Raw genomic sequence first — 23,730 nt, 5'->3', positions numbered from 1 at the left:
TTCATGAGTCTTCACACAGTGCTGCCATCTGCGTGTCGACGCAGCTAGCTTTCAACAGTTGGTATTAGCCATCATGATCAACTTTGGCCATTCCATTCGCTACCTCGACAAGCCTTGCAAGTTTACAGATTAATTAGTTACTCTATACTTTCATGTTCAGCATCTCATAAACTCTCAGGTTTCATCTTAAATTTGAAGGGATGGGATTGATGGGGATGGTTGTTCAAGATATATATCATGACCTAAGAGGCCAAAAACATATATGTCATGGCACAAGTGGTCCAAATCCAAATATATCCTATGTACTAGTAGAACAAATAAGATAACCCTAGCTAGGATTATTAATTAGTCTAGGATTTTCTACCGTAGAAAAAACCTATATATATATATATATATAAGATTTATTGTAAACACAATTAAGTTTCTTAGTCTTGAAATCACTTTGTCCAGATGAATAAGACAATTATATTCTGAAAAACTGAATAATACTTTTTTTTTTAAGAGAATAATAAGTGTGCGTTTGGGAAGTGTTCCGTGTCTGCGTTTGTGCGTTTTGTTGAAAAAATGTGGATCTCATGGCATTGTTCACAGACCCACAAAAGTCATCCAAATACAGATTTCAATATAAATTTAGGTCACACGGTACTATTCACTCATTTAAAAATTATTTTGCTACAGTGTTTTCAGTAATAAGTTTTTAATTTTCAGCAAATAAGTGGTATCCAAACATACTTTAAGTTGACAATTAGGATGAAATTATAAAGTATGCCTACTGCTATCAAAATTGGTTTTTACATTTTTTTTTTCCTACCCCATCTACTTGGATTAAAAATGTTATAACGGCAAAGCATCCTAATGACGGTGCAGACCGTTCATTATTCCAAAGTAGGGTGAGAGTCAATGGTTAAGTCATATTTTGGTCTAAATCGCCTATAAAACCACAACTCACAAGATGGGAAGTAATAAAACTGCTTATATATATGCTAAGGAATGCAGCTAAAATAAGGTGTTTGTGCTAATTTTCTATATCTGGAGCAACAAATTGGTGACAACCAAAAATATAAACATTGCAAATATCTGTAGTCAACAAGATGGGTGAATAAATATTTTTCGGATTTTCTAAGGGGTGAAGATTCTTTAATTTTGATGGCTAGAAAAAGATAAAAGTTTATTTATTTATTTTTGTCAATTTTAATACAAGAGACCACATCATGCTTGCATTGATATATAATTTGATACACAATGAAGTGAAAAAAAGTTAAATCATTTCTAAAACTAGCAAATTAGGAATAAAAATCCCCCGTCTCAAATTTTTTTTTGGTCAGAACCCTAGTCTCATTTTTTGTGTTCTATTTTACACATTTTATTTTTTCATTATTATTATTATTTTATATATATATATATATATATATATATATATATATATATATATATATTGTGGGGGGATGAGGACCCAAATAGCTAACAGAGTTCATATAGAGGTGGCCTCGGGTAGTATGGGTAAATTGTCCTCGGAAGGTGTGCACGTGGCTCCCCTCTGGACCGCCTAATGATAACTAATGAGGATGCCGAGGACATCTGCCTAACCTCGGATGGTCGAGGGGCAAAGTCAGAGGTCATATGGGGCAACCTAAGGGGGAACAAGGAAGAGAAGAAAAAGGAAGTACAAGATGATCGTCCCCTCCGCATTAAATGCACTACAACCACTTAACTGGCTGCATTAATGGGAAAATGACCCTGAATAGTGTCACCACAGCTAACACTCAAGTGTAAAAACCTTCTAGCAAGGTCTTGATGGGACAAGTATCAAGGCAGTTTGATCATGGCCCTCTAAGTGTAAGATCCGGATGCATCCTTTGCTAAGATATAAAGCCAAGAAGCATCAGGATTAGGGGAGGCACGAGGGGTGAGAGAAAAAGATCATTAAGAAGAAGAAGGGAGATAAATTATCTGTAATACCATCCTCGGACTAAACCCGAGATCCAACACTTAGGGTATGTTTGGTAACAGTTTTTTCCCCTTATTTTCTATTTCCAAAAACAATTTTCTATTTTTGAGACTAAAAAACTTATTTGGCAACTCAAAATGGACAGAAAATAAAAATTGTTCTTAAAACTCAATTTGTGAAGGAAACTAAAAACATGCAAAATGCTATTTTCAGTTTGTAATTTTCAAAAGTCAATGAATAAAGGCATTTAATTTAATGAATCTGTCTCATTTAATGAACTAGTATTAGAGTTCAAATCCTAGTAATAGCATATTTTAGTATTTTCTATTTTTTTCTTCAAAAAACTATCTTTTTAATTTCAGCTAACCAAACATGTTTTTGATTTCAAAAAAACAAGAAAATTGGTTTTTCTTTATATTCCCAAAAACAAGTTTTTGAAAATGGAAAACAAAAACTGTTACCAAACATAAAATTAGTCTTTTTTCATTGATTTCTTAATTGAATATTAATCACTACACTAATAGTTTCATAACGAGATTAACATCTTTTTTGGGATGGTGATGGGTAATTTTGCATCCCATCTCTAAAAATGAATTGTGTGAGCAAATAATAACTGGTGCCAGAATCAAACACTACAAAAAACAGGGCCTGAAGCCGCGTTTTGGAGCCGCGTTTTTGGAAAACGCGGCTCCAGCCGTTCCTTTGAGCCGCGTTTTCCTAGAACGCGGCTCAAAGGAAAGGCTGGAGCCGCGTTTTCCAAAAACGCGGCTCAATAACGCGGCTTCAGGCCGTGCGGCTAAATTTTTTTTTTCTTTTTTTTTAATTGTAGCTTGAGCTGCGTTTCTAAAACGCAGCTTCAGAAATGCTTGAAACGTACTGTACAAGGATGGAGCTGCGTTTGAAACGCAGCTTCAAGTTTCAGTATAAACAAAAAAAAACGAAACGTGGAATCCCTTACCATCGAAACAGAAAACTGGCTCTCCGATCGCACAAAACCCTCACCGATCGCCCACACTCCCCTCACCGATCGCACATTCCCCTCACCGCTCCAACACAGTCCCCTCACCGCTCGCACATCCCCTCACCGATCGCAGACACCTCTCACCGATCTCAAACAACTCTCACCGATCTCACACTCCCCTCACCGATCTCAGCCCACTCTCACCGATCTCAAGCCTATGTGAATCCCCTCACTTCAACCCTATGTGAATCCCCTTCCTCCCTCCGCTCTTCCTCCTCTTCGTTTCCTTCTCATCGATCGCTGGCACACACCCATTCTCGCAAGGCCGACTAGCAGTAAGTTTTTCAAATTTTTTTTTTTTTGATTCCTGTTATGGGGTTCCTATTTTTGCTTTACGGTTTTGATTTTAGGTTTAGGGTTTCGGCCGTCGATCTAGGGTTTTGATTTTGGGTATAAATGTTCAATTTCAATATTTGGTTTTATATTTCAATATTTGGTTTTCGAGATGTTTGATCGATGAATTCATATTGGGTTTATTCATGTTTGTCATTTTTGCTTGGTGGGTTTTTGATATCTGTGTGTGTGTGTGTGTGTGTGTTGCTGCTGCTGCTGCTCTCTGTGTGTGTGTATGTTGCTTGTGCTGCTCTGTGTGTGTGTGTGTGTGTGTGTGTGTGTGTGTGTGTATGTTGCTGTTGCTGCTGCTGCTGCTCTGTGTGTGTCTGTGTGTGTGTTGTTACTAGTGCTGCTCTGTGTTTGTGTGTGTGCTGCTAGTGTGTGTGTGTGTTGCTGGTGCTGCTGTGTGTGTGTGTGTGTGTGTGTGTTGTTGGTGCTGCTCTGTGTGTGGGTATGTGTGTTGCTGCTGCTGCTGCTGCTGTGTGTGTGTGTGTGTGTGTGCTGCTGCTCTCTGTGTGTGTGTGTGTGTGTTGCTTGTGCTGCTGCTCTGTGTGTGTGTGTTGCTGCTACTTCTGCTGTGTGTGTCTGTGTGTGTTGTTGCTGCTGTGTGTGTGTGTGTGTGTGTGTGTGTGTGTGTGTGTGCAGAAGTAGCTAAAAAAGGAAACTTTTGAAAGTCCCTCCTTGGGGTTTTCTTCATCGAACTGATCAGCCCCAAATGAGACGATGTTAGGTTGATACCCTCCATTTCCTAGGGCAACAAGATAGATAGAAAGGTAGAATAGCCCCATCTCCATGCTAGAATGGGCACCACATGGAGTTAATTCATCCCCACAACCTCTAGGCATGAGCAAGAAAAGGTATGATGATAAAGATAGTGATACCAAACCCTGTCATCATTTACATATATAGTTACCATAAGAATGGGAAGAAAATTAGTACTCAATTCTCCTCTGTGGTTATAATTCAGTCCAGGAATTAAATATATAGCAAATTCAGGACACTTACTATGACAAAGATGACCTGAAATATGGCACAAGTTTTGTATCTTCCCCAGTAGGAATCACTAAGTAAAGCACCAATCAGAGAAAAGATGTAAACTGTCCCAGTCCATTTGCTCACACTGTTAGCAGCATCGGCATTGTTTTCACCGACAACCCTTGTCAGGAACAACACCAGGTTCACTCCGACTCCAAAAAAGGCTAGTGTAGCCAGACCTTGGTTCACTATTGGTTCATTGAACAAAAAATAAAAGCAGAACACAAAGTTAGGCATCGAATTTGCTTGAGAAATTTAAGTTAGGTGAACATTTATTTAAAATGCATACGCACACAAAGTTATGGGCTTGTATACTCAAGGATATAGAACAGTTTGTTTGGCTTAATTCAGAATAACGTACCCCTTGAAGTGGCTAAGTTAAGGTCAAGAAAATATCAATTCATCTTACACCTAGAGGATGTGAAAAGCTTGGTAAAGACCATCCCTAGAATATTGCATGCTAAGAACTTATAATCATGGCCAAAATGTCACATCTTTTTGCATGTGCAGTGTGCCAGTGTCTTTCCTATAGATGAACGGTTACAATCATCTCAATTAATTTGACTCTTGTCTAGAAGATAGGTCGGCCATTAATAAGCACCATTCATCCTATATGATACATGTGCTTTAAAACCAAATGTTTTAGCAACTTGACAAGTAGATTAGAGGTCTATATTTTCAGGATCTTTCTTTAAAAGCTTGGTAAAGACCATCCCTAGAATCCTTCGTGAGTAATAAAGCAAGCACATTAGCTCTTTTGCTCTTTTGCCGTAGTGAATTGTAACAAGTTACTTGAAGACCATATATTTCACTTTCAAATGGTATTAGAAAAATGTTTATTTATTTATTTTTTCTTTTTAATTCTCTTCCACTAATACTGTATATGCAAGTGAATTTCATGTCATTACTCATTAGCCAGCTAGTGGAATTTAAAATTGATACTATTGGAGAAGAAACAAACTTTTGGCAAGTGTGCATTTGGATAAACGCTTTGTTGGTTTCTTATTTGCTTAAATTAATTTTTTCAAGTTTTTTTTAAGGACTTGTCAAACGCACTTTAATATAACATATTTGATTGGACTTCATACAAACAACTACCACTAGTTTCCCATAAAAAAAAAAAACTACCAGTAGTTTGAAGGAAGGACCCTAAAACCTAAAAAGAAAAATAAATTGAAAAGCTGGTATGATAAAGTAAATTTGGATTTACAAGAATAATTAAAATTTATAATTGCTCAAGTTTGAAGGAAGGACCCTCAATCCCAAGAAAAAACTGGGAAAGCTGGGTATGATAAAATTATTTTGGATTTACAAGAATACTTTATATTTTATAATTAGTTTTTTGAGCAAAGAGAGTTAGAAACATGGAACTACATATAAGAAAACGATGTTTATGACATATGACATATGACATAAGACAACTATATTTGTCATTATTATTATTTTATTTGTTGGTGTTTTCTTTTTGTTTATTACCTTACTTTTAGTGCAACAACATAATCAAATTATAATTGCCCTAAATTTTTTTTTCCTTTTAACAAACACGTGCGGGACACACCAAATTTCTCACTTATTCGATCCCTTTCTTTCTATCTTTTTCAATTTGCTTTTTGGTTTTGAAATTTTTGACAGAGGAATTGGATTGGGAAGACATGGCTATGAACGGTGGTGCCAAACTCACGTGGGGGTTGAGTGGGCTTAACTTTCATTTTCAAATACATTCTCTAATGTAAGTTAGAGACGAATAGACACGTGGCAAAGACCCACGTCATGTAAAAGATGTGCTTACGTGTCAGGCATGTCTTGCATTTTTGTGCACGCTTTTCTTACCTAGATGTCTTTTACCAGCTCCCTTTTCATGCTCTCTCTCTCTCTCTCTCTCTCGCTCTGTGTGAGAGAGAGAGAGAGAGACGTGTGTGTGTTGCTGCTGCTGCTGCTCTGTGTGTGTGTGTGTGTGTGTTGTTGCTGCTGTGTGTGTGTGTGTGTGTCGCTGCTTCAACTTCATGTTCTCTCAATTTTGCTTCAGGAACTCATGCCTTCTTTTCCAAATTATGTTGAAGTTCATTTGAAGCTTTCATAGCTTGGGTGAGTAAGAAACATTTTTTTCTTTAAAGTATCTCCTCCAACTTTGCTCCTCAATCTAACTATCAATTATTATATCCGTTCTTTAGATTTGCTAATGCTGAATAAAGGATTGAAGAGGTAAAATGCGACTGCTTCTGGTGTCTAATCTTGAAGGTGGTTTATTCTGGCTATGTTTGTTATTACCTTGCTATTAGAATCTGTAACGAGACAGATGCAAAAACGGTTAACATTGGTGTTTGGTTTGTACACTTGACGTGGCCATCATGACTTATGAGAAGCAATAAACCTGTGAACTAATTCTTAGGAATGAATCAATCATTGTTTTGTTGTAGCTTGTATTTTCAGTTCATCTTTTTGTATATATAAGATGACCAAATCCTTACACAACCAATGTACTGTTTGGTGTTTTTTCTATTCTTAGTAAAATTTTACTTAAAAATTTTACTATTGCAGAGAATGTCTAGAAATAGTCCAAAATCTGACAGCCAAAAATAACAAACAAAAATAATCTACTTGTGAAGTTTGATAAAGTGGATTGTGTTAGGTTTAGCGTTGGCAAATCCCATAACATTGTAACTTTCAAGCCATCTCTGTTGTGTTCACTAGAGTCTTTTCATGTTGAAGAGAATGTGTTTTGTGTGGAAGATGCAGCTCAAGATGTGCAGGAAAAACAGTGTTCAACTGCTTTTTGATTGAGGCTTGATCAATTGAGAATCGTGGTTTTTAAAGTCCATAAAATCGATTGTGACTAGATTTTCATACCCTACCATGATTAAGTATGAAATCAATTTGAATATAATTGTCTAGCTGAAAACTTTTGTATGGCATGCTTGTTCTTCCACTTTGTGTGTGTGTGTGTTGTTGCTGCTGTGTGTGTGTGTGTGTATGTTGCTGTTGCTGCTGCTGCTGCTCTGTGTTTGTGTGTGTGCTGCTGTGCTGCTGCTCTGTGTGTGTGTGTGTGTGTGTTGCTGGTGCTGCTGTGTGTGTGTGTGTGTGTGTGTGTGTGTGTGTGTGTGTGTGTGTTGCTAAACAAGTTTTAGAACCTTGATTTGAACAACTTATCTCATTTATGTTAGGTGTGATAACTCAAATGGTTTGTTAGAATTTTTATTATTATTAAAGTACATATTTTGTCTCATAATATGCAGATGGTAATAAAATAATAATGACATTTCAGAATTTTTGATAATTTGTCCAATTTGGTCCATGTCGGTCTATTCAGTCCACCTTAGTCCTTTCGGTCCACTTCGATCCATTCAGTCTATTTTGGTCCTTTCGGTCCAATTCGGTCCTTTTAGTCCACTTCAGTCCTTTCGGTCCATTCAGTTCACTTCGGTCATTTTGGTCCATTCAGTCTATTTTGGTCCTTTCGGTCCAATTCGGTCCTTTTAGTCCACTTCAGTCCTTTCGGTCCATTCAGTTCACTTCGGTCATTTTGGTCCATTCAGTCTATTTCGGTCCTTTCGGTCCAATTCGGTCCTTTTAGTCCACTTCAGTCCTTTCGGTCCAATTTGGCCCTTTGATCCACTCGGTCTTATTGGTCCAGTTCAATCGAAAATGACAAAAAGTAATATAATTATTTTTAATTGTTTAATTTAATTATTTGTGGTATTATTTACTATCTTTGTTTATGTTCCCCCTACATGATATTATTATTATTTTTTTTATAGGGGTAAGAAATTTAAAGATTATGGTATTAAATTTAGTATCATAATCTACAATCTTCTAATGCATAAGTTATTCAATGGAATTCTATTTCATATGAAGATTGTGAAGCTCATCTTACAATGTATAAATTATATAACATATCATGGCAGAAATTCATCTGTAAATAAATTTATTGCCCTCTTCATTCTCTAACAATAAACGCCATTAATATTTTCATACAATCACACAAACTAGTTAATATGATAAAACAAAGCCATACAAAGTAGCTTTTTATGTTGAAGACTCTTGTTATGTGGTTGGAAGAAGAACAGACTTTTTATTGAACATATATATATCGATACAAACAATTGTAAATGCCTTATGCATTGCATAGACCTACAACTAGTTATGATAATAACCAATCCATTAGGGAGGTAAAGTGCACTAATTTAATTTTTAAACTCATGTTATCCAATAACAAATGTTATACATGGTCAATGAAAAACAAGTCATGTAGAACTGTTTTATGTCATTTCCCTATGCCTTTTCACCCTCTAGTCCTTATTTTTTTTCTTTCTTTATTTTTTATTAAGATGACTACTTATATGTGATTTGTCATTATATTTTTTTAGCAATATATGTGTGAATTTCAGTCAGATATTCTCATATTTTTTCAAGGGATTTTGTTAGTACTTTATTTTTTAATTCATGAAGGAGGTAACAAATCATTTATTTATTTTTAATTATATACATACATACATACATACAGATATATATATATATATATAGAGGTTTTAATGTTCTAGGAATATGTTCTTCTATCGAAGGAGTTAGAATTTCTTAATATTCATAATTACATATATGGTACCAATTCTCTTGTTAAAATATGGGTGTTTGGATTGACTTTTTTGTTGCGTTGTTGATTTATTAAAAATGGGTGTATAAATGTAGTTGTACATAGAAACAACGGATGCTTTAAAAGGCTTTATATAGATAAGTTAATAATTTTTTTTTATATATCAAAAAACCAAACTCAATATAAAGAATAAAACAATTTTATTTTATTTTTATTAAAACCTCTAGCCTCTTTATTGCGTGCATAGTCAGTTTTTGTGTCTTAAAAAACAGGTGTAAAACAAAGTGTGCTTGATAAGCAGCACCTATTGTTGAGCACGTGTACATGTATCTATTAATTAACATGTTCCTTACATGTCTTTCACAGGTGATGTTGTTCGCAAAGATTTGAAATTATAGTCAGAGGCACAAAGTTCACAAAAAATTCTTGTCACTGTGCAAGAAAATCCAGACGCCTCTCAGTCGCCATTCACCTTCATTTTCTATCATTTTATCTTGGTACCCGCCCAATTCCCACGCCTTTTCTTCGTTGTGCTTACTATCTTTCTTAATTTGATGCGTCCTTGCATCTTTGTAACTCTTTTTGTTGTAATTGTTCTTTTCTTTTAATTATATAGATTAAGATTTGTATCATAGGGCTGTATCTGAGACGTACGTAGCCGTATGATACAAATTTTGAAAAGATACTTGTAAAACAAACACAGTTGGAACATACCCAACGTGTAGTATTGTATTGGAAAGGGAAGTGGTTTTATATTTTAATGGGTGAATATCTCACTCTTCATATTAATTGCATGAAGAGATGCCTGAGTGTGTGTGTGTATATGCAATTAACTTCAATTTCCTCTTAATTTAATAAGTTGGGAAGTACCTAAATATAGATATTATCACTTCATACATCTTCTCTTTTGACTAACTTATTTCATAAATGAAATAAATTTTCATAAATTAAATTATTTTCAACCCTTCATACAACTTTCTTCTTGGCTAACGTTTTTCATAAATTAAATAAACTTTAAACTCCATAACAAAATGTGACAATCGACTCCCAACAAGTAATACCTAATTACATGGATGCATTCGGTTCTTTCCTGCTAATATGGAATCAACAAATCATATCGATTTGTTCGTAATAATTCACTTAGACCAACTCTTGGTAACAATCATATCGATTTGTTCGTAAAATTATGATACATTACTCTTAATAGAAATAGTTATTACATTTGCGTTATTGCTACATGTATGTTGTGACTTGTGAGGAATGCACAACCTTTTTAACAACCTACTTGTAATTTATGAACATGACAACACTTCATAGTTCCTATATATGTCAGTAAATGTTTTCTTCCTCTTTCCATAATAACAGTATTTAATATTTGTGTAAATGTCATATTTACAGATGCAAGTGAAAGTAGTATTATAGTAATTAGCCATTTTAGGTTGAATCACCACTATTGAATCCACAGGGGTTATTCGGTACATATTGAGAAACATACAAATAGGAAAATGATTTTAGCTTAGATTATCACATGTAGGAGACGACTTCTTTGTTGGACATAGTTATCTTGGTATTCTAGAGGTTATAATTATTACAATTACATGCATATGTGATTTGTTAATATCTTATTCCAATAATTATGCTTAAAATATTCCAAACATATCACATTAAGTTATGCTTCATTTAGTGTTACTATTTAGAAAATAGAAAGTATAGGTTATTCTTGAAATTATATATATATGTTCTATGAAAATCTATGCATAGTTGGGTATGTTTGTTCTTTACAAATCAGTAATAAGTCTCAGATCACTTCTGAATCTAATTTGACGGTTTATTGGCTATGCATTACCAAATGTTGTTGTAGGTCAGATATTGTTTATCTTGTATAGTCATGGATAAAAGTTGGATGAAGAAGCAGAGGGGTTCAAGGGAATATATTGAAGGTGTACTTAAATTTGTGGAATTTGCATCAAAACATGCAAGCGATAGGAAAATCTTTTGTCCTTGTACCAAATGTGTGAATATGAATTTGGTACTGCCAGGGGTGGCACGTGAACATCTTTGGAGTAAGGGGATGCTTCAAAATTACACACTTTGGAAATGGCATGGGGAATCGGCGGCTGTGCCAACTGCCACTGAATGTGGGAGTAGTCATGTCCAAGAGTCCTTAGAACAATACGGTGACTTTCGTGGGATGTTGCATGATTTGTGCCCCACGCATGGAATGCCACCTGAACCAATGGACGAAGGGGAAACTGTGCAACAATCGGCTCAAGGTCCAAATGATGGTGCACAAAAGTTTTACAAAATGATAGATGATGTGGACAAACCTTTATATGCTGGGTGTACAAAATTTAGCATATTCTCAGCCATCGTTGTGTTGTTCCAGTTGAAGACTCTTTGTGGTTGGACGAACAAGTCATTTACTATGTTGCTTCAACTCTTGATGGATATGCTCCCTTCTGACGCTAAGTTGCCAAAGGACCATTATGAGGCTAAGAAAATAGTTCGAGATTTGGGTTTGGGGTATGAGAAGATCCATGCTTGTCCCAATGATTGTATACTATTTTGGAAGGAGAATGTTAACCTCGAGGCATGTCCTTATTGCAAAGAAAGTAGGTGGAAACCAAATGAGGCATCTGTTACAAATAATAATGCTTCATCTAGTAAGGGAAAGAAGAAAGCTGCAAAGATCCTACGCTGGTTTCCCTTAAAGCCAAGATTGCAGCGATTATTTTTGTCACCCGACTTGGCTAGTTCTATGAAATGGCATGCTAATGGTCGTACAGAGGACGGGGTAATGCGGCATCCTGCTGACTCGGATGCATGGAAAATGTTTGACACTACGCATTTACAGTTCTCGTCTGAGCCTCGTAATGTCAGACTTGGATTAGCTGCGGATGGATTTAACCCCTTCGGAATGCTGAGTACTACTCACAGCACTTGGCCTGTCATGCTAGTCCCTTACAATCTCCCGCCTTGGTTGTGCATGAAACGGTCATCTTTGATTTTATCACTAGTTATTCCTGGACCTAAATCGCCAGGGATTGCAATAGATGTGTACTTGCAACTCTTAGTAGAAGAATTGAGGGAATTATGGGATGTTGGAGTAGAAGCGTACGATGCATCTTCAAAAAATGTATTCCAATTGCATGCAGCATTGATGTGGACGGTACATGACTTTCCTGCATACGCAGATGTGTCGGGTTGGAGTACGAAGGGTAAGTTTGCGTGTCCTTGTTGTGCCTCAGAGACCGACTCCAAATATTTAAAAAATGGCCGCAAATTTTGTTACATGGGACATAGGCGATGGTTGGGTAGTGACCACGAATTTCGGAAAGAAGATACTTTATTTGATGGATTCACTGATATGCGAGTGGCTCCTGTGCCACCAGTTGCGTCAGACATAATTGTGGACACTGAAACTTTACTTACACGTTGTCTGGGAAAGAAATGTCGAGAAAAATACAACAAAAGAAAGAGAGGTGAGGCAAACCAGTGTGTTTGGAAGAAGAGAAGTATTTTTTTCACATTGCCTTATTGGAAGGATCACAAGTTGCGACACAATCTTGATGTGATGCATATAGAGAAGAATGTGATGGACAATATACTTGGCACTTTGCTGAACGTAAAGGACTGGACAAAGGACAATTACAAGGCACGCCTTGACTTGGCGGAAATGGGAATAAGGAGAGAACTCCACCTACAGCGAAAAGGTGATGATAAGTATATGATACCGCCTGCGTGTTTTCATATGACTGTATTGGAGAAAGATGGTTTCTTGCAAGTTTTGCGAGACGTAAAAGTGCCCGATGGATATGCTTCCAACATCTCCCGCCGTGTCAACCTCAAAGAACGTAAGATTTCTGGTTTAAAGAGTCACGATAATCACATCCTGATGCAACAACTCCTTCCAATTGCTTTACGAGGATCTTTGCCATCGCATGTTATTAAGCCTTTGATAAAGTTAGCTTGTTTTTTTAGGAAAATTTGTTCGAAAACCCTTACGGTGTTTGATATTGCGAGTGCTGAGGCTGACATTGCAGTGACGTTGTGTGAATTAGAAAAGATATTTCCTCCATCTTTCTTCACTGTGATGGTACATTTGGTCATGCACTTGGCTACTGAAACCAAGATTGGTGGTCCAGTTCAGTACCGTTGGATGTACCCCATTGAGAGGTAAGTCATAGGTAATACATGTACAGTATGAGGTTTCATGTGTGTTTTGTAATAGCTAGTGTCAATTACTAACCTTGTCATGCGCATTATAGGTACCTCTCACGCCTTAAGTCTTATGTAAGAAACAAGGCTGCTCCAGAAGGGTGTATTGCCGAAGGCTACATAGTGGAGGAATGTTTAACGTTTTGTTCACGGTATATGGAAGGAGTCAAAACTATATTCTCACGACCCACAAGGACGATGGAGGAGTCAACAGGGGTGGTTTCAAGTGTGGCACTAGAAAGTAGGGAATTGACCCAAGCTCATCGCTATGTGCTATTCAATTCCGAGAACATTTACCAGTTTCGTGAGTAAGTATTATGGACATCAATATAATTGCACGAGAATCCAATGTGCGCTCCGTGTATTAACACTAATACAATTGCCATCTCATGTAGGATGCACAAAAGTTTGACGAAGGATGAACTTCAAAAGGGTCACTGTCGTATATCCAATGCTACTATTCATAAGCACCACATGGAGAACTTTTGTGGCTGGTTTAGATCTCACGTACGTGTCATATATTCAACTTTTTAACATTGCAACTTTCCCATAAGTAGAAGGACGGTACTAATTAGACTCAGTTAATTTGTTTGATTATATTAGGTGATGTCAATGACTGCTGCTGATAGGGAAAGAACTGGACTTAGTGATACACTTGTCACGCTTTCGAAAGGGCCATATACTTCAGTAAATCGGCTGAAACATTATGTCATAAATGGGTTAAAATTTAGGAGTTCGAATGTCGAGGGAAATAGAAAAACGCAAAATAGTGGAGTTAGTGTTGCCACTGAAGGTGGCAATATGTACTATGGTGTGTTGACAGATATCATTGAGTTGAATTATTCTGGCAATATCAAACATATGTTATTCAAGTGTAAATGGGTTGATGATCAAAATAGGAGGGGATATAAGACTGATGAGTTTGGGTTTCCTATGGTGAATTTTAATCATTCCGTACATAGTGGGGAGGAAATGGTGCATGAACCATATGTGTTGGCGTCTCAAGCTACACAAGTTTTTTATGTTGAAGATAAAAGGCAGAAAGATTGGTATGTTGTCGTTAAAATGAAAGCCAGAGATGTATTTGATGCAGGTATTGGGCCCCATTGTAATGAGGATGACACGGATGAGTTTCTTGAGAACATCCCGTACTCTGTCACTAGTCCTGATGTTGGTAGGGATGACCTTCGTTGGGGTCGAGATGATGTGGAGGGAATGACAATTGATGCCTCTATCATTGGTCCAAGAGATCTTCCTGAAATGGACGACTTGGATGAGTGTGAGTTCATTGATGATGACTCCAACGATGAAGATGACAACGAAGTCGATTACAGTGATGATGAGTAGTGTAATAGGATATTGTTGTGGTATGCGTAATTGTGTTATAGTTAATTATTATTGAAATTATAAGTTCTCATTTGTAAAGGCATATTGCGTGTAAAGTTTGACATTGTTGCATATATATGTACAAACTGTTATTTTGTCAAAATTGTTAAAAAATAAAAGTTTGAACATGTAATCACTAATAACATAGACATATCTTTCCGGTTCGTTCAAGGCTCTGGAGTCACTATGACTCTGCGTATGACTTGAAAAGCACAACCTAGAAGGATTTAGACGTTTGAAAGGGTTGTTATTGTGAATTCCTCCCTATCAGTCTATGACCCTATTCTCTTTCACAATTTGCCTACGGATGTATGTAGTATGTACATGATTTAATTGTGATTGAGCATGACTAATATGTGATTAAGCTAACTCAAACAAAGTGGGAAGTGTGAACATAATTTTAGTAGGAAATTAATAGGCTAAAATAAAACTTACTTCATTTACATAACAAAGTTGCTACAAACGAGACTAAATCTTTACCTATACTAAAAGAGAAAATTGTAGGGAAAAACATTCAACATGGTTTTGGTACGGGGTTGAGTTGTCTTTTTTTTTTCTTACTTTGAAATGAAGACTCTAGTTACACTTGTGTCTTTGTTATAGGATATATGTGTCCTCATGACTTAAGAAACGGATTGATACTCATATATAATTATTAGGTGAAACTGTTACTTCTTCATGTTGTTGCATATATATGTTATAACTGTTATATTTTCGTGTTGTTAAGAAATAATAGTTTTAACATACATAATTATCTTTACTACAGTTAACAATTATTGGCCGTGCTTCTTAACCATTTTTCCTCTTTGTGCTGTAAAAGGTGTTGGACGCAACAATGGGGAGGAAACGTCAGTTGCGACTTATTTACGTTGGGCAAGGATCATCACAGTCACGACAACGGGTGGAGGCAGCTGATGAGGAACCCCACATTTCTGAGGACGCAAGACCGGTGGCAACACCGGTGGCAAGTGACGATGATGAGACACTAGCTCCAGGTATTGGTCATGTTTTCGAATGTAAGGTTTGATGTTTATTATTGGATGCTTAGATCAATTCTAGCTAATGCATATAGGAATTCATTTGGTTCACAGTTTTTTAATATTGTAGGATTAATTTATGTTTTGCAATTTCAATTATGAGTTGGTGGTTTACATCATTTCATAATATAATTAAAATATCAAGGTATATTGAGTATATTCTGCTGACTTTGGTCCGTTTGGTCCGTTTGGTCCATTAATTTCCTTTGGGTCCAATTCAGTCGGTTTTGGTCTATTTGGTCCAATTTGGTCTGCTCAGTCCATTCATTTCTGCTCAGTCTATTTTGGTCCTACAGTGTCTACCTCGGCCCTTTAGGTCCACTATGGTCCATTCGATCACTTCAGTCCAATTTCATGGCATTGGTTTTTCAATTGGGATGTTCCTGACATGTTATATACTTGACTCGAAGCCAACTATATGCAGTAAAGTATAACCAAGACATTCCCTCTATATTTCCAAATTAACAAAGTGTGGAAAAATGCAAAACCTTGATTATAAATTCCAAGTATGTAGGATCTATTTCATCTTGGGTATCATTCTATCCGGAGAGAGATTAAAAAAAAATGTGATATGTTCTTGTAGATTATTGTTATACTTGCTTAATTAAGCTAGCAATTTCCAATTACCAGTTAACTTTAGGAAATTGGTAAATAAATTTGTTGAAGTTGAATGATCAAAGAGAAGATCGGGTTGAAATTATATATTCTAAATCCAAATTTATTAAGGATAATTGAAGGCAACCCGTGACGAAGCATGGTTGCTCGTCTTTTCAGAAAGCTACGTAAGTGGGTTACATGAATGCGTGGGAGAAAGGCCTAAATTTACTTATGTTTTGTAACCATGAAATCCTAAACCTTTTATTATTTCAATTGGTAGATGCATAATTTTTGCATGGTGACATTTTTCACTAGTTCTAAGCTTTGTGAAATCAGTTCTAATATTGTTGGTCTTGTAGATACAGATGATTATGTTCAAACCCAAACACCGGTACAAAATCCAGCACCGGAACAAAATCAAGCATCAGAAAATAGGCCTGGAAAACGTGAGAAAACCAGGTTGGCTGACATATGGGCAATGACTGGTGAGTACAAAATTCAGTTGCCGTTAAATGATGAAGGCCAACCGATTGGCGATGACGGGGAATTGTTCGTTCGATGGTTGGGCTCGTTTTGCGAGAATGGTCTATTGTGCCCGCTTACGCCTACTGGGTGGCCAAGTGTCCCTCAAAAGTTTAAAAAGGATTGTTGGACGGAGATTGAGGTAGTATGAAAATGAAATATTAGTTATTTTTATTTACACCTGCTGTCCTAATTAAAATACTACATTTTGCTAACTCCACTGTCTTATTTTAGCAACGGTATATAATTGATCCCACTATTGTCAAACCACCCAATCAAATGGGATGGGCAATGAGTCAGCTAGGAGAACTAAGGAGGAATCGCAGGACCAAGTTGAAGAAGGATCACAAAAAACCTGGGCTGTCACGTGAACAAGTATTGGCTATTGAACTGCCTGGGGTTATCCCAGCACAGTGGAAGGAGATGGTTGATTATTGGTTCAATGAAAAAACTGAGGTACTGCTACTTTTTTCGTCTTACTCATGTTCATGGTAATTTAGTGAAGAGATGTTTTGATTTTTTTAAATTTTCTTTTTTTGATGGTAATGTGGTTGCAGACATTAAGTCTGAAAAACAAGGCGAGTCGAGACAAGCAGAAAGACATAGCAAAAGTTTGCCAAAAGTTTTGCTCAAATTTCTGCTGAAATGGTAATAAGTAAACTTAGAGTTCATAAATGCCTACATGATGTCCCCTGATATTTTGAGGTCAAATTTTCCAACTTAATCTCATTTCATATGTTTTAGGAATAAGGATAAGTTAATTAAATTATAGGTTTTTTGGTAAGTAACAAATGCAATACATAGCTTTATGCATCCTTGTAATATATATAGAGATGACGTTGTTAATCCTCTTAATGTATATATCACCCATGGGTAATTTTACTAAGTCCAAACATTTTAGGTTACTCATGGGTAATTTGAGATGCGCATCTCAATCTTATCTCAAATAGAGTGTTATTATAGAAAGTTTATGATGCCTATTTTCTAACTCTCCATGTCATTTTTATTTTTAATCTCTTCATTTAACAACCCCATGTGTATTTGGAAGGTAGCTAAATCCTCTCATTATGTTACTACTCTCTCAGCTTTATCTTTATTTCAGTAACTTTGTTATGTTATGACTATCTCATTGTGGACTTGTGTTAATTGTGGCATAAAAACATTATATAGTTAGTGTTTATTGTAATTATGTTTGTTCATCATATAGGCGAAAGATAAAGGGGCGGCAGTCGAACGCGCGGATGTATTTCAAAAAGTATACCGTACGAAAGATGGGGTTGCTGTTAGTGACCGTGTGCAAGATCAGATGGTAAGGACAATTTAATCGAATTGAATTTTAGTGTATTTTGTGTTTGTATTAATTCTGGTGTGTAATATGTTGTTTGGTTTTTGTGGGAAAACAGGATAGGATGGCAGTACTTTTGAATGAACAGGACATACGACTACACGGAGAGATTGGTAATGGAATCCTCTGGTCGAAGGACGATGCATATGCTCGGGTGATAGGTCTTGATGAGCGCCCAGGTCGTGTACGTGGGGTAGGCTTTGGGATCACCCCATCAGGAAGAAGTGCCAAAAACGCATCACAGTTTACCTCGACTACTACTCCATTGTCAAGCAGAACTCACGAAAGGATGTCAGACTTGGAGACGAGTCATGAAGAGCTAAGGGAGGCACTAGCTAAATCTAGGGAGGAACTAGCAATTTGTAGGGGGGAAGTAGCTCAATCCGAGGCGAGGCATAGGGAGGAAATGGCTGAAGCTGAGGCGAGGGCCGAAGCACGGATGGCTGAAATGATGGCGTCGATGAAAACCATGTTTGCTTCATTTAGCCAGGGGATACATAATTTGGGTTATTCTCAGGTACTAAACAAATTTTATTTAGCCAAGAACTTAATATCTTGCACACGCATTGGTATGTGATATTAATACGATGCTTTTAATATATTTTAGGATGACAGTGCTTGATGGGAATGGAACTGTGAATCCTGAGGTAAAACAAAATTTCTCTAAAAATTTCTCTACAAACAATAGCCTTTATATAAACATACCATGCTATGATGGATAAAGTATTGCTGAACTTGATTGAATTCGAAGTTTTGAGTAGGTTGTTTTAACGAATAGTTGAACTATTGCATAGTCTTCCTCTCATGTTACTCTTTGTATATATATATTTTTTTTAATCCAAATGAGCTCTCTCCCTCATAACATTATTCTCCCAAATTGCTCCATTGTGAGGCCTTTTGATACAACTGTGCATCTAAGCATTGCGGAATTACAATTTCAAATTCATGTTTAGAGTATTATGTATTGGGGGCAAAAATTTGGCAAATTTAACTCCCGCTAGAATAATTTGTGCAGACTTATTTTGAAGTGGACAACAAAGCAAATTGGTTGCTGCTGTGGCTGTTTGAGAGCAATTTAGAATGTACAAAAATCATTTTGGTATATTTTTTGTGATGTACAAAAATCCTTGTGATGTAGGAATGCGAACTTGTGTATTTCCTTTGTGATGTTCATGAAACTTGTGATGTTTATTATGGAACTTGTGATCTTGGGATGTAATGACGTTTATGCAACTTGTTTATTTTCTTTTTGATGTATATGGAACTTGTGATGTAGGAATGGGAAGTTGTTTAATTCCCTTGTGATGTTTATGGAACTTGTTTATTTTCTTTTTGATGTATATGGAACTTGTGATGTAGGAATGGGAAGTTGTTTAATTCCCTTGTGATGTTTATGGAACTTGTTTATTTTCTTTTTGATGTATATGGAACTTGTGATGTAGGAATGGAAGTTGTTTAATTCCCTTGTGATGTTTATGGAATATGTGATTCTTGGAATGTAATAAGTTGTGAAAGAAGGAATGTAATAAGTTGTGTGTATAGCAGGAAGTTCAGAAAGCAGAGAAAAAAAAATTAAAAAAAAAAAAAAAAAACCTATAGCCGTGTTTTTTAAAACGCGGCTATAGCTTGATAAATGTTGCTGGGAAATGCTAAAAAACGCGGCTATAGGGTGATAAATGTTGCTGGGAAATGCTATAGCCGCGTTTGAAACGCAGCTCCAGCTGGGTCTATAGCCGCGTTTCTTAGAAACGCCGCTATAGGTTCCGTTTTGAGCTGCGTTTCAAACGCGGCTACAGACGTCGGATTCAGGTTGTTTGGAATGCCTATAGCCGCGTTTTTAAAAACGCGGCTATAGGTCCGCCGCCATAGCCGCGTTTGAAACGCAGCTCGAAGCTGTCCTGGAGCCGCGTTTTTCGTAAACGCGGCTATAGGCCGATTCCTAGAGCCGCGTTTAGAAAACGCGGCTAGAGGTCTGGTTTTAGCCGCGTTTTTTGAAAACGCGGCTATAGGCTTTGAGCTGCGGACTTTAGGCCGCGTTTATAAACGCGGCCATAGGAAACGCGGCTAAAAGCCTTTAGCCGCGTTTTTGGGGTCTTAAGCTGCGTTTTTCAAACGCAGCTTTAGACCCTTTTTTTTGTAGTGAAATCAAACATCTAGTTCATCTTACTACCCCCCCAACACACACACACACACACACACAACCAATAGCTGACTCACATTTCAAAGTCCACAAACTGCAGGCACATTATAATTAAGAGAAGGCATGCAAAATTAACCAACCACTTCTTAATTAGGTCTTACCCACCCAAGAAAACAAAAAGTGAAAAACGCACACCCAAACTATTACAAGTTACAACCACATAAATCTAGCTAATCTATAACATATGCCCAGGACGGTGCCCTCCTGGACTTGGAGGGTATGTTGGAGGAGTTACACCAGCCATTGGAGCCGCGGTTCCAAAAGGCTACTGCCCATGGCCGTGTGTGTGTGTGTGTTCCAACCACCGGCTCATGATGTGTGCCCACCAGTGGTGGCTCATGGACGTGTTGGCCATGGTGAAATTTATCGCTCAATTTCTCAGCTGCGTGCTTGGCTTTAGCCTGATGAAGCTCCATTTTGGCTTAAGCCTCCTTAGCTTTTCTACGCTCCTCGGCTATTTTTTTCTCTTCCTCAATCCTCGCTGCTGCTACTTTCTCCACCTGCAATATTTCTCTCAAACCCATCAATATATATACACACACACTCTTAAAGCAAATAAGAAATGAAATAAAATATTACTCTATAAATTTTTTTTTTTCTATTTCATGGAACCTCTTGGGGTTGTCTTTAGAAACAACTTCTCTCAAATCTAAGAGTCATAACCCTAGTTTCATCAAATGACACTTATTAAATATTAGTATTAATATACCATTTTGAATATGCTAGTATAGATGTGAATGCGTAAGCATAAAATATAGAACACAATAACAAACGAGAGTTACGTAGTTTAGCCTAACGGCCTACATTCACAGAAGAAACCTTAAAGGGCTACATCAATAATATATTAGAAAGTAGTATAAATCCTGTATTACAATGAACTATAACATGTGTATATATAGTAAACTCAACCCTAGACTAATAAACTTTTAGCAAAAGTAAGAGACTTAACTTGCACAAGAAGTAGAATTAGATTTGGGTCTATGCTAACAGGTTAATATATTTCTAACACTCCCTTTCAAATTCAAGATGGAAGCTTGATGAAATCTTGAGATTTGATAAGGTTAAAAAGATCCTTTGAATGAAGTTTGGCTCTGTGACGGTGGTTTGAGAAAGACAATGGTCTTACAGTGTTAATGCGACTTCTAACGGTGGCATGACTATACTAGAGAGTTTCGACGACAGTAGTGGGAAGCCAAAAAAGATAAACGTAGCAAAGAATCACCGAGAAAAACAAAGATTACTCTTAAATACACCTTAAGGACAGAAAACCATGGCCATAAGAAGGTGGCTTTGATACCATATTAAATATCAGTATTGATATACCATGTTGAATATGCTAGTATGGATGTGGAGGCGAAAGCATAAAGTATAGAACACAATAACACACGAGAGTTACATGGTTCAGCCTAACGGACTACATTCATGGAGGAAACTTTAAAAGGCTACATCAATAATATATTAGAGTGTAGTATAAATCTTGTATTACAATGAACCATAATATGTGTATATATAGTAGACTAAACCCTAGACTAATAGACTTTTAGTAAAAGTAAGAGACTTGACTTGCACACAAAGTAGAATTAGGTTTGGGTCTATGTTAATGGCCTAATATATCTTGAACAACACTAATTATGAAACCTATAAATAAGACTTTTCTCTAAGACACATTTGGTGCATTCAGAGCTATGTACGTAGCCTAATCATTCAAGTGAGAGTTATGTATATTCTTGTAGTTTTGTGTGATTTTCCGGTCTAACGACAAAAAAATTACAAACAATAATAATAAAAGTGAGTGCTTTTCAATAGCTAAAAGCTAACGTCATTATTCTTCTTTCCCTTAATATTTTCTTCGAAATTCTCATTATCCTCCAGTAAATTTGGGGCCGTTTGGTATGGTAATTTAAGCAATACTTTTCAATTTTTAAACAACATTATACGTATTTTTACACACTTTTTCACTCACATGTATTTTCAAAAAATACAAACAATATTACTAGAATAACATTACTAAACGCCCCTTTACATTTCAATTAATAGGCTTCATGTAAAAACATGTAACTGAATTTAACTACATGTTGTATGGAACTAGAAGAATACCTTTTCGTCAACTTTGGCTTTACAGATGTTCAAGTGCTCCTTGGCAGAGCTTACTACGTTGCTGAGTTTCTCTTTTATAGGAGGAAGTATACCCTATTATGGGTATATGTTTCTATCATTTCACAGCTGGTGGGACTCAAGTCCCACTAGCTGTGAGAGGAGAGAAACATACATCCATGTGGATTTCACCAGCTATGAGAGGAGAAAAACATACACCCGTAACAGATTGTGGGTCTCACTAACTATGAGAGAAGAGAAACATACAACCATAACAGACTGTATTTTCTCCCTTAGCAAAGTACCCCTCTCTCTCTCTCTCTCTCTCTCTCTCTCTCTCTCTCTCTCTCTCTCTCTCTCTCTCTCTCTCTCTCTCTGAGAGAGAAAGTAAGAAAAGACTCGGAATTAATTTGATGTGAACCACTGAGCTCTAATAAGGCGTGCACAAAAAGAAGACGGACTAGTACTGAATTGTGGCAAAATCCTGCCAGACGACACGTTGACTGCCACTTGGTGAACATGCAGGCATTTTGTGCTTGATATGCTGCCACAATGGCCAATGGGACTAAAGGGTAAGAGCTTATCATTAGCTAAATGGTCATATGACTCATGCTGTATCTTCTTGGTACAATGCGAATATGGCAGGCTGGCCGAGTAATTCCACATGTTGATATTAAAAATAGCGAAGCAAACAAAAAAATACAACTCTCTAAACAAGATAATAAATATGTATAAAATTCAAAACTAGATAAATGGGAGAGAGATATGGAGTGAATAGTAATCATCATTTTTAGGGAGTCCAAGTGGTGGGCTGGCTCTTGCTTCAGACGAATTAGGTGTCTGTTAAAGGCCTTGTTATTTTAACCAATTAGATTAGTTCTTTGATTTATATATAAAAAAAGTCAATTCTTTAAAATGTACGTATTAATTAAACCCTCAAACTATAGCCAATAAATAAGGGGAAAAATGTCTAAGAAAAAATATCAGAAAAGAATGCCCTAAAGTAAGGAAAATTCTTTAAGTAAAGTATAACAAGGATCATAGTTTGTGGTGCAAAATATAATTAGGGATATAGTTTGAGATAGTAAAGTGTAATTTTTCTTATTTGATGTAAAATGGTTGTTTATGGCTATTTATGATGCTAGGATTTTCTAAGAAGATGGAAGATAATTTTTGTGAATAAGTATACGTGGATATGTATGAATGATGAAGCTTATTTATAAACTAAAAGTGGAAACTTGTGGGCTGAAAATGGCATGGTAGGTGAGGGATTTATGAGAAGATGATGTGTGTTAGTTGAGTTCCTTTTATAGTTAGCAAAAATCAAAGGAGACTAGACCTGATCACCAAGATAATAATCTGAATATCTATTCTAGGATTTGGCCAAAACTGTTCTGGTCACCTTT

The 23,730-nt window shown here is 36.5% G+C and overlaps 3 protein-coding genes across 3 annotated transcripts; 2 read left to right on the top strand and 1 right to left on the bottom strand.

Annotated features, from left to right (window-relative positions):
* Nucleotides 1-1,015: 1,015 nt before the first annotated feature.
* On the bottom strand, nt 1,016-4,981 carry LOC126708477 (protein NRT1/ PTR FAMILY 7.3-like). The gene is made up of 3 exons (XM_050408270.1): nt 4,308-4,981; nt 3,946-4,189; nt 1,016-1,029 (listed from the first exon to the last, which is right to left on the bottom strand). The coding sequence occupies exons 1-3, from the start codon at nt 4,572-4,574 to the stop codon at nt 1,016-1,018; spliced, it is 525 nt and encodes a 174-aa protein (XP_050264227.1). The 5' UTR covers nt 4,575-4,981.
* A 5,832-nt stretch (nt 4,982-10,813) lies between these two features.
* Nucleotides 10,814-13,455, top strand: LOC126708476 (uncharacterized). Its single transcript, XM_050408269.1, has 2 exons — nt 10,814-13,101; nt 13,194-13,455. The coding sequence occupies exons 1-2, from the start codon at nt 10,814-10,816 to the stop codon at nt 13,453-13,455; spliced, it is 2,550 nt and encodes an 849-aa protein (XP_050264226.1).
* Nucleotides 13,456-15,364: 1,909 nt separating this feature from the next.
* Nucleotides 15,365-19,341, top strand: LOC126708475 (uncharacterized). The gene is made up of 8 exons (XM_050408268.1): nt 15,365-15,524; nt 16,523-16,827; nt 16,920-17,141; nt 17,243-17,296; nt 17,893-17,994; nt 18,089-18,547; nt 18,638-18,677; nt 19,046-19,341. The coding sequence occupies exons 1-7, from the start codon at nt 15,365-15,367 to the stop codon at nt 18,650-18,652; spliced, it is 1,317 nt and encodes a 438-aa protein (XP_050264225.1). The 3' UTR covers nt 18,653-18,677; nt 19,046-19,341.
* The last annotated feature ends 4,389 nt before the right edge of the window (nt 19,342-23,730 follow it).

The sequence above is a fragment of the Quercus robur genome, chromosome 12 (genome assembly GCF_932294415.1).
Source record: "Quercus robur chromosome 12, dhQueRobu3.1, whole genome shotgun sequence".
Classification (NCBI taxonomy): Eukaryota; Viridiplantae; Streptophyta; class Magnoliopsida; order Fagales; family Fagaceae; genus Quercus; species Quercus robur.
The sequence above is the reverse complement of the archived record's forward strand: the minus strand, read 5'-3'. Positions and strand labels throughout refer to the sequence as shown.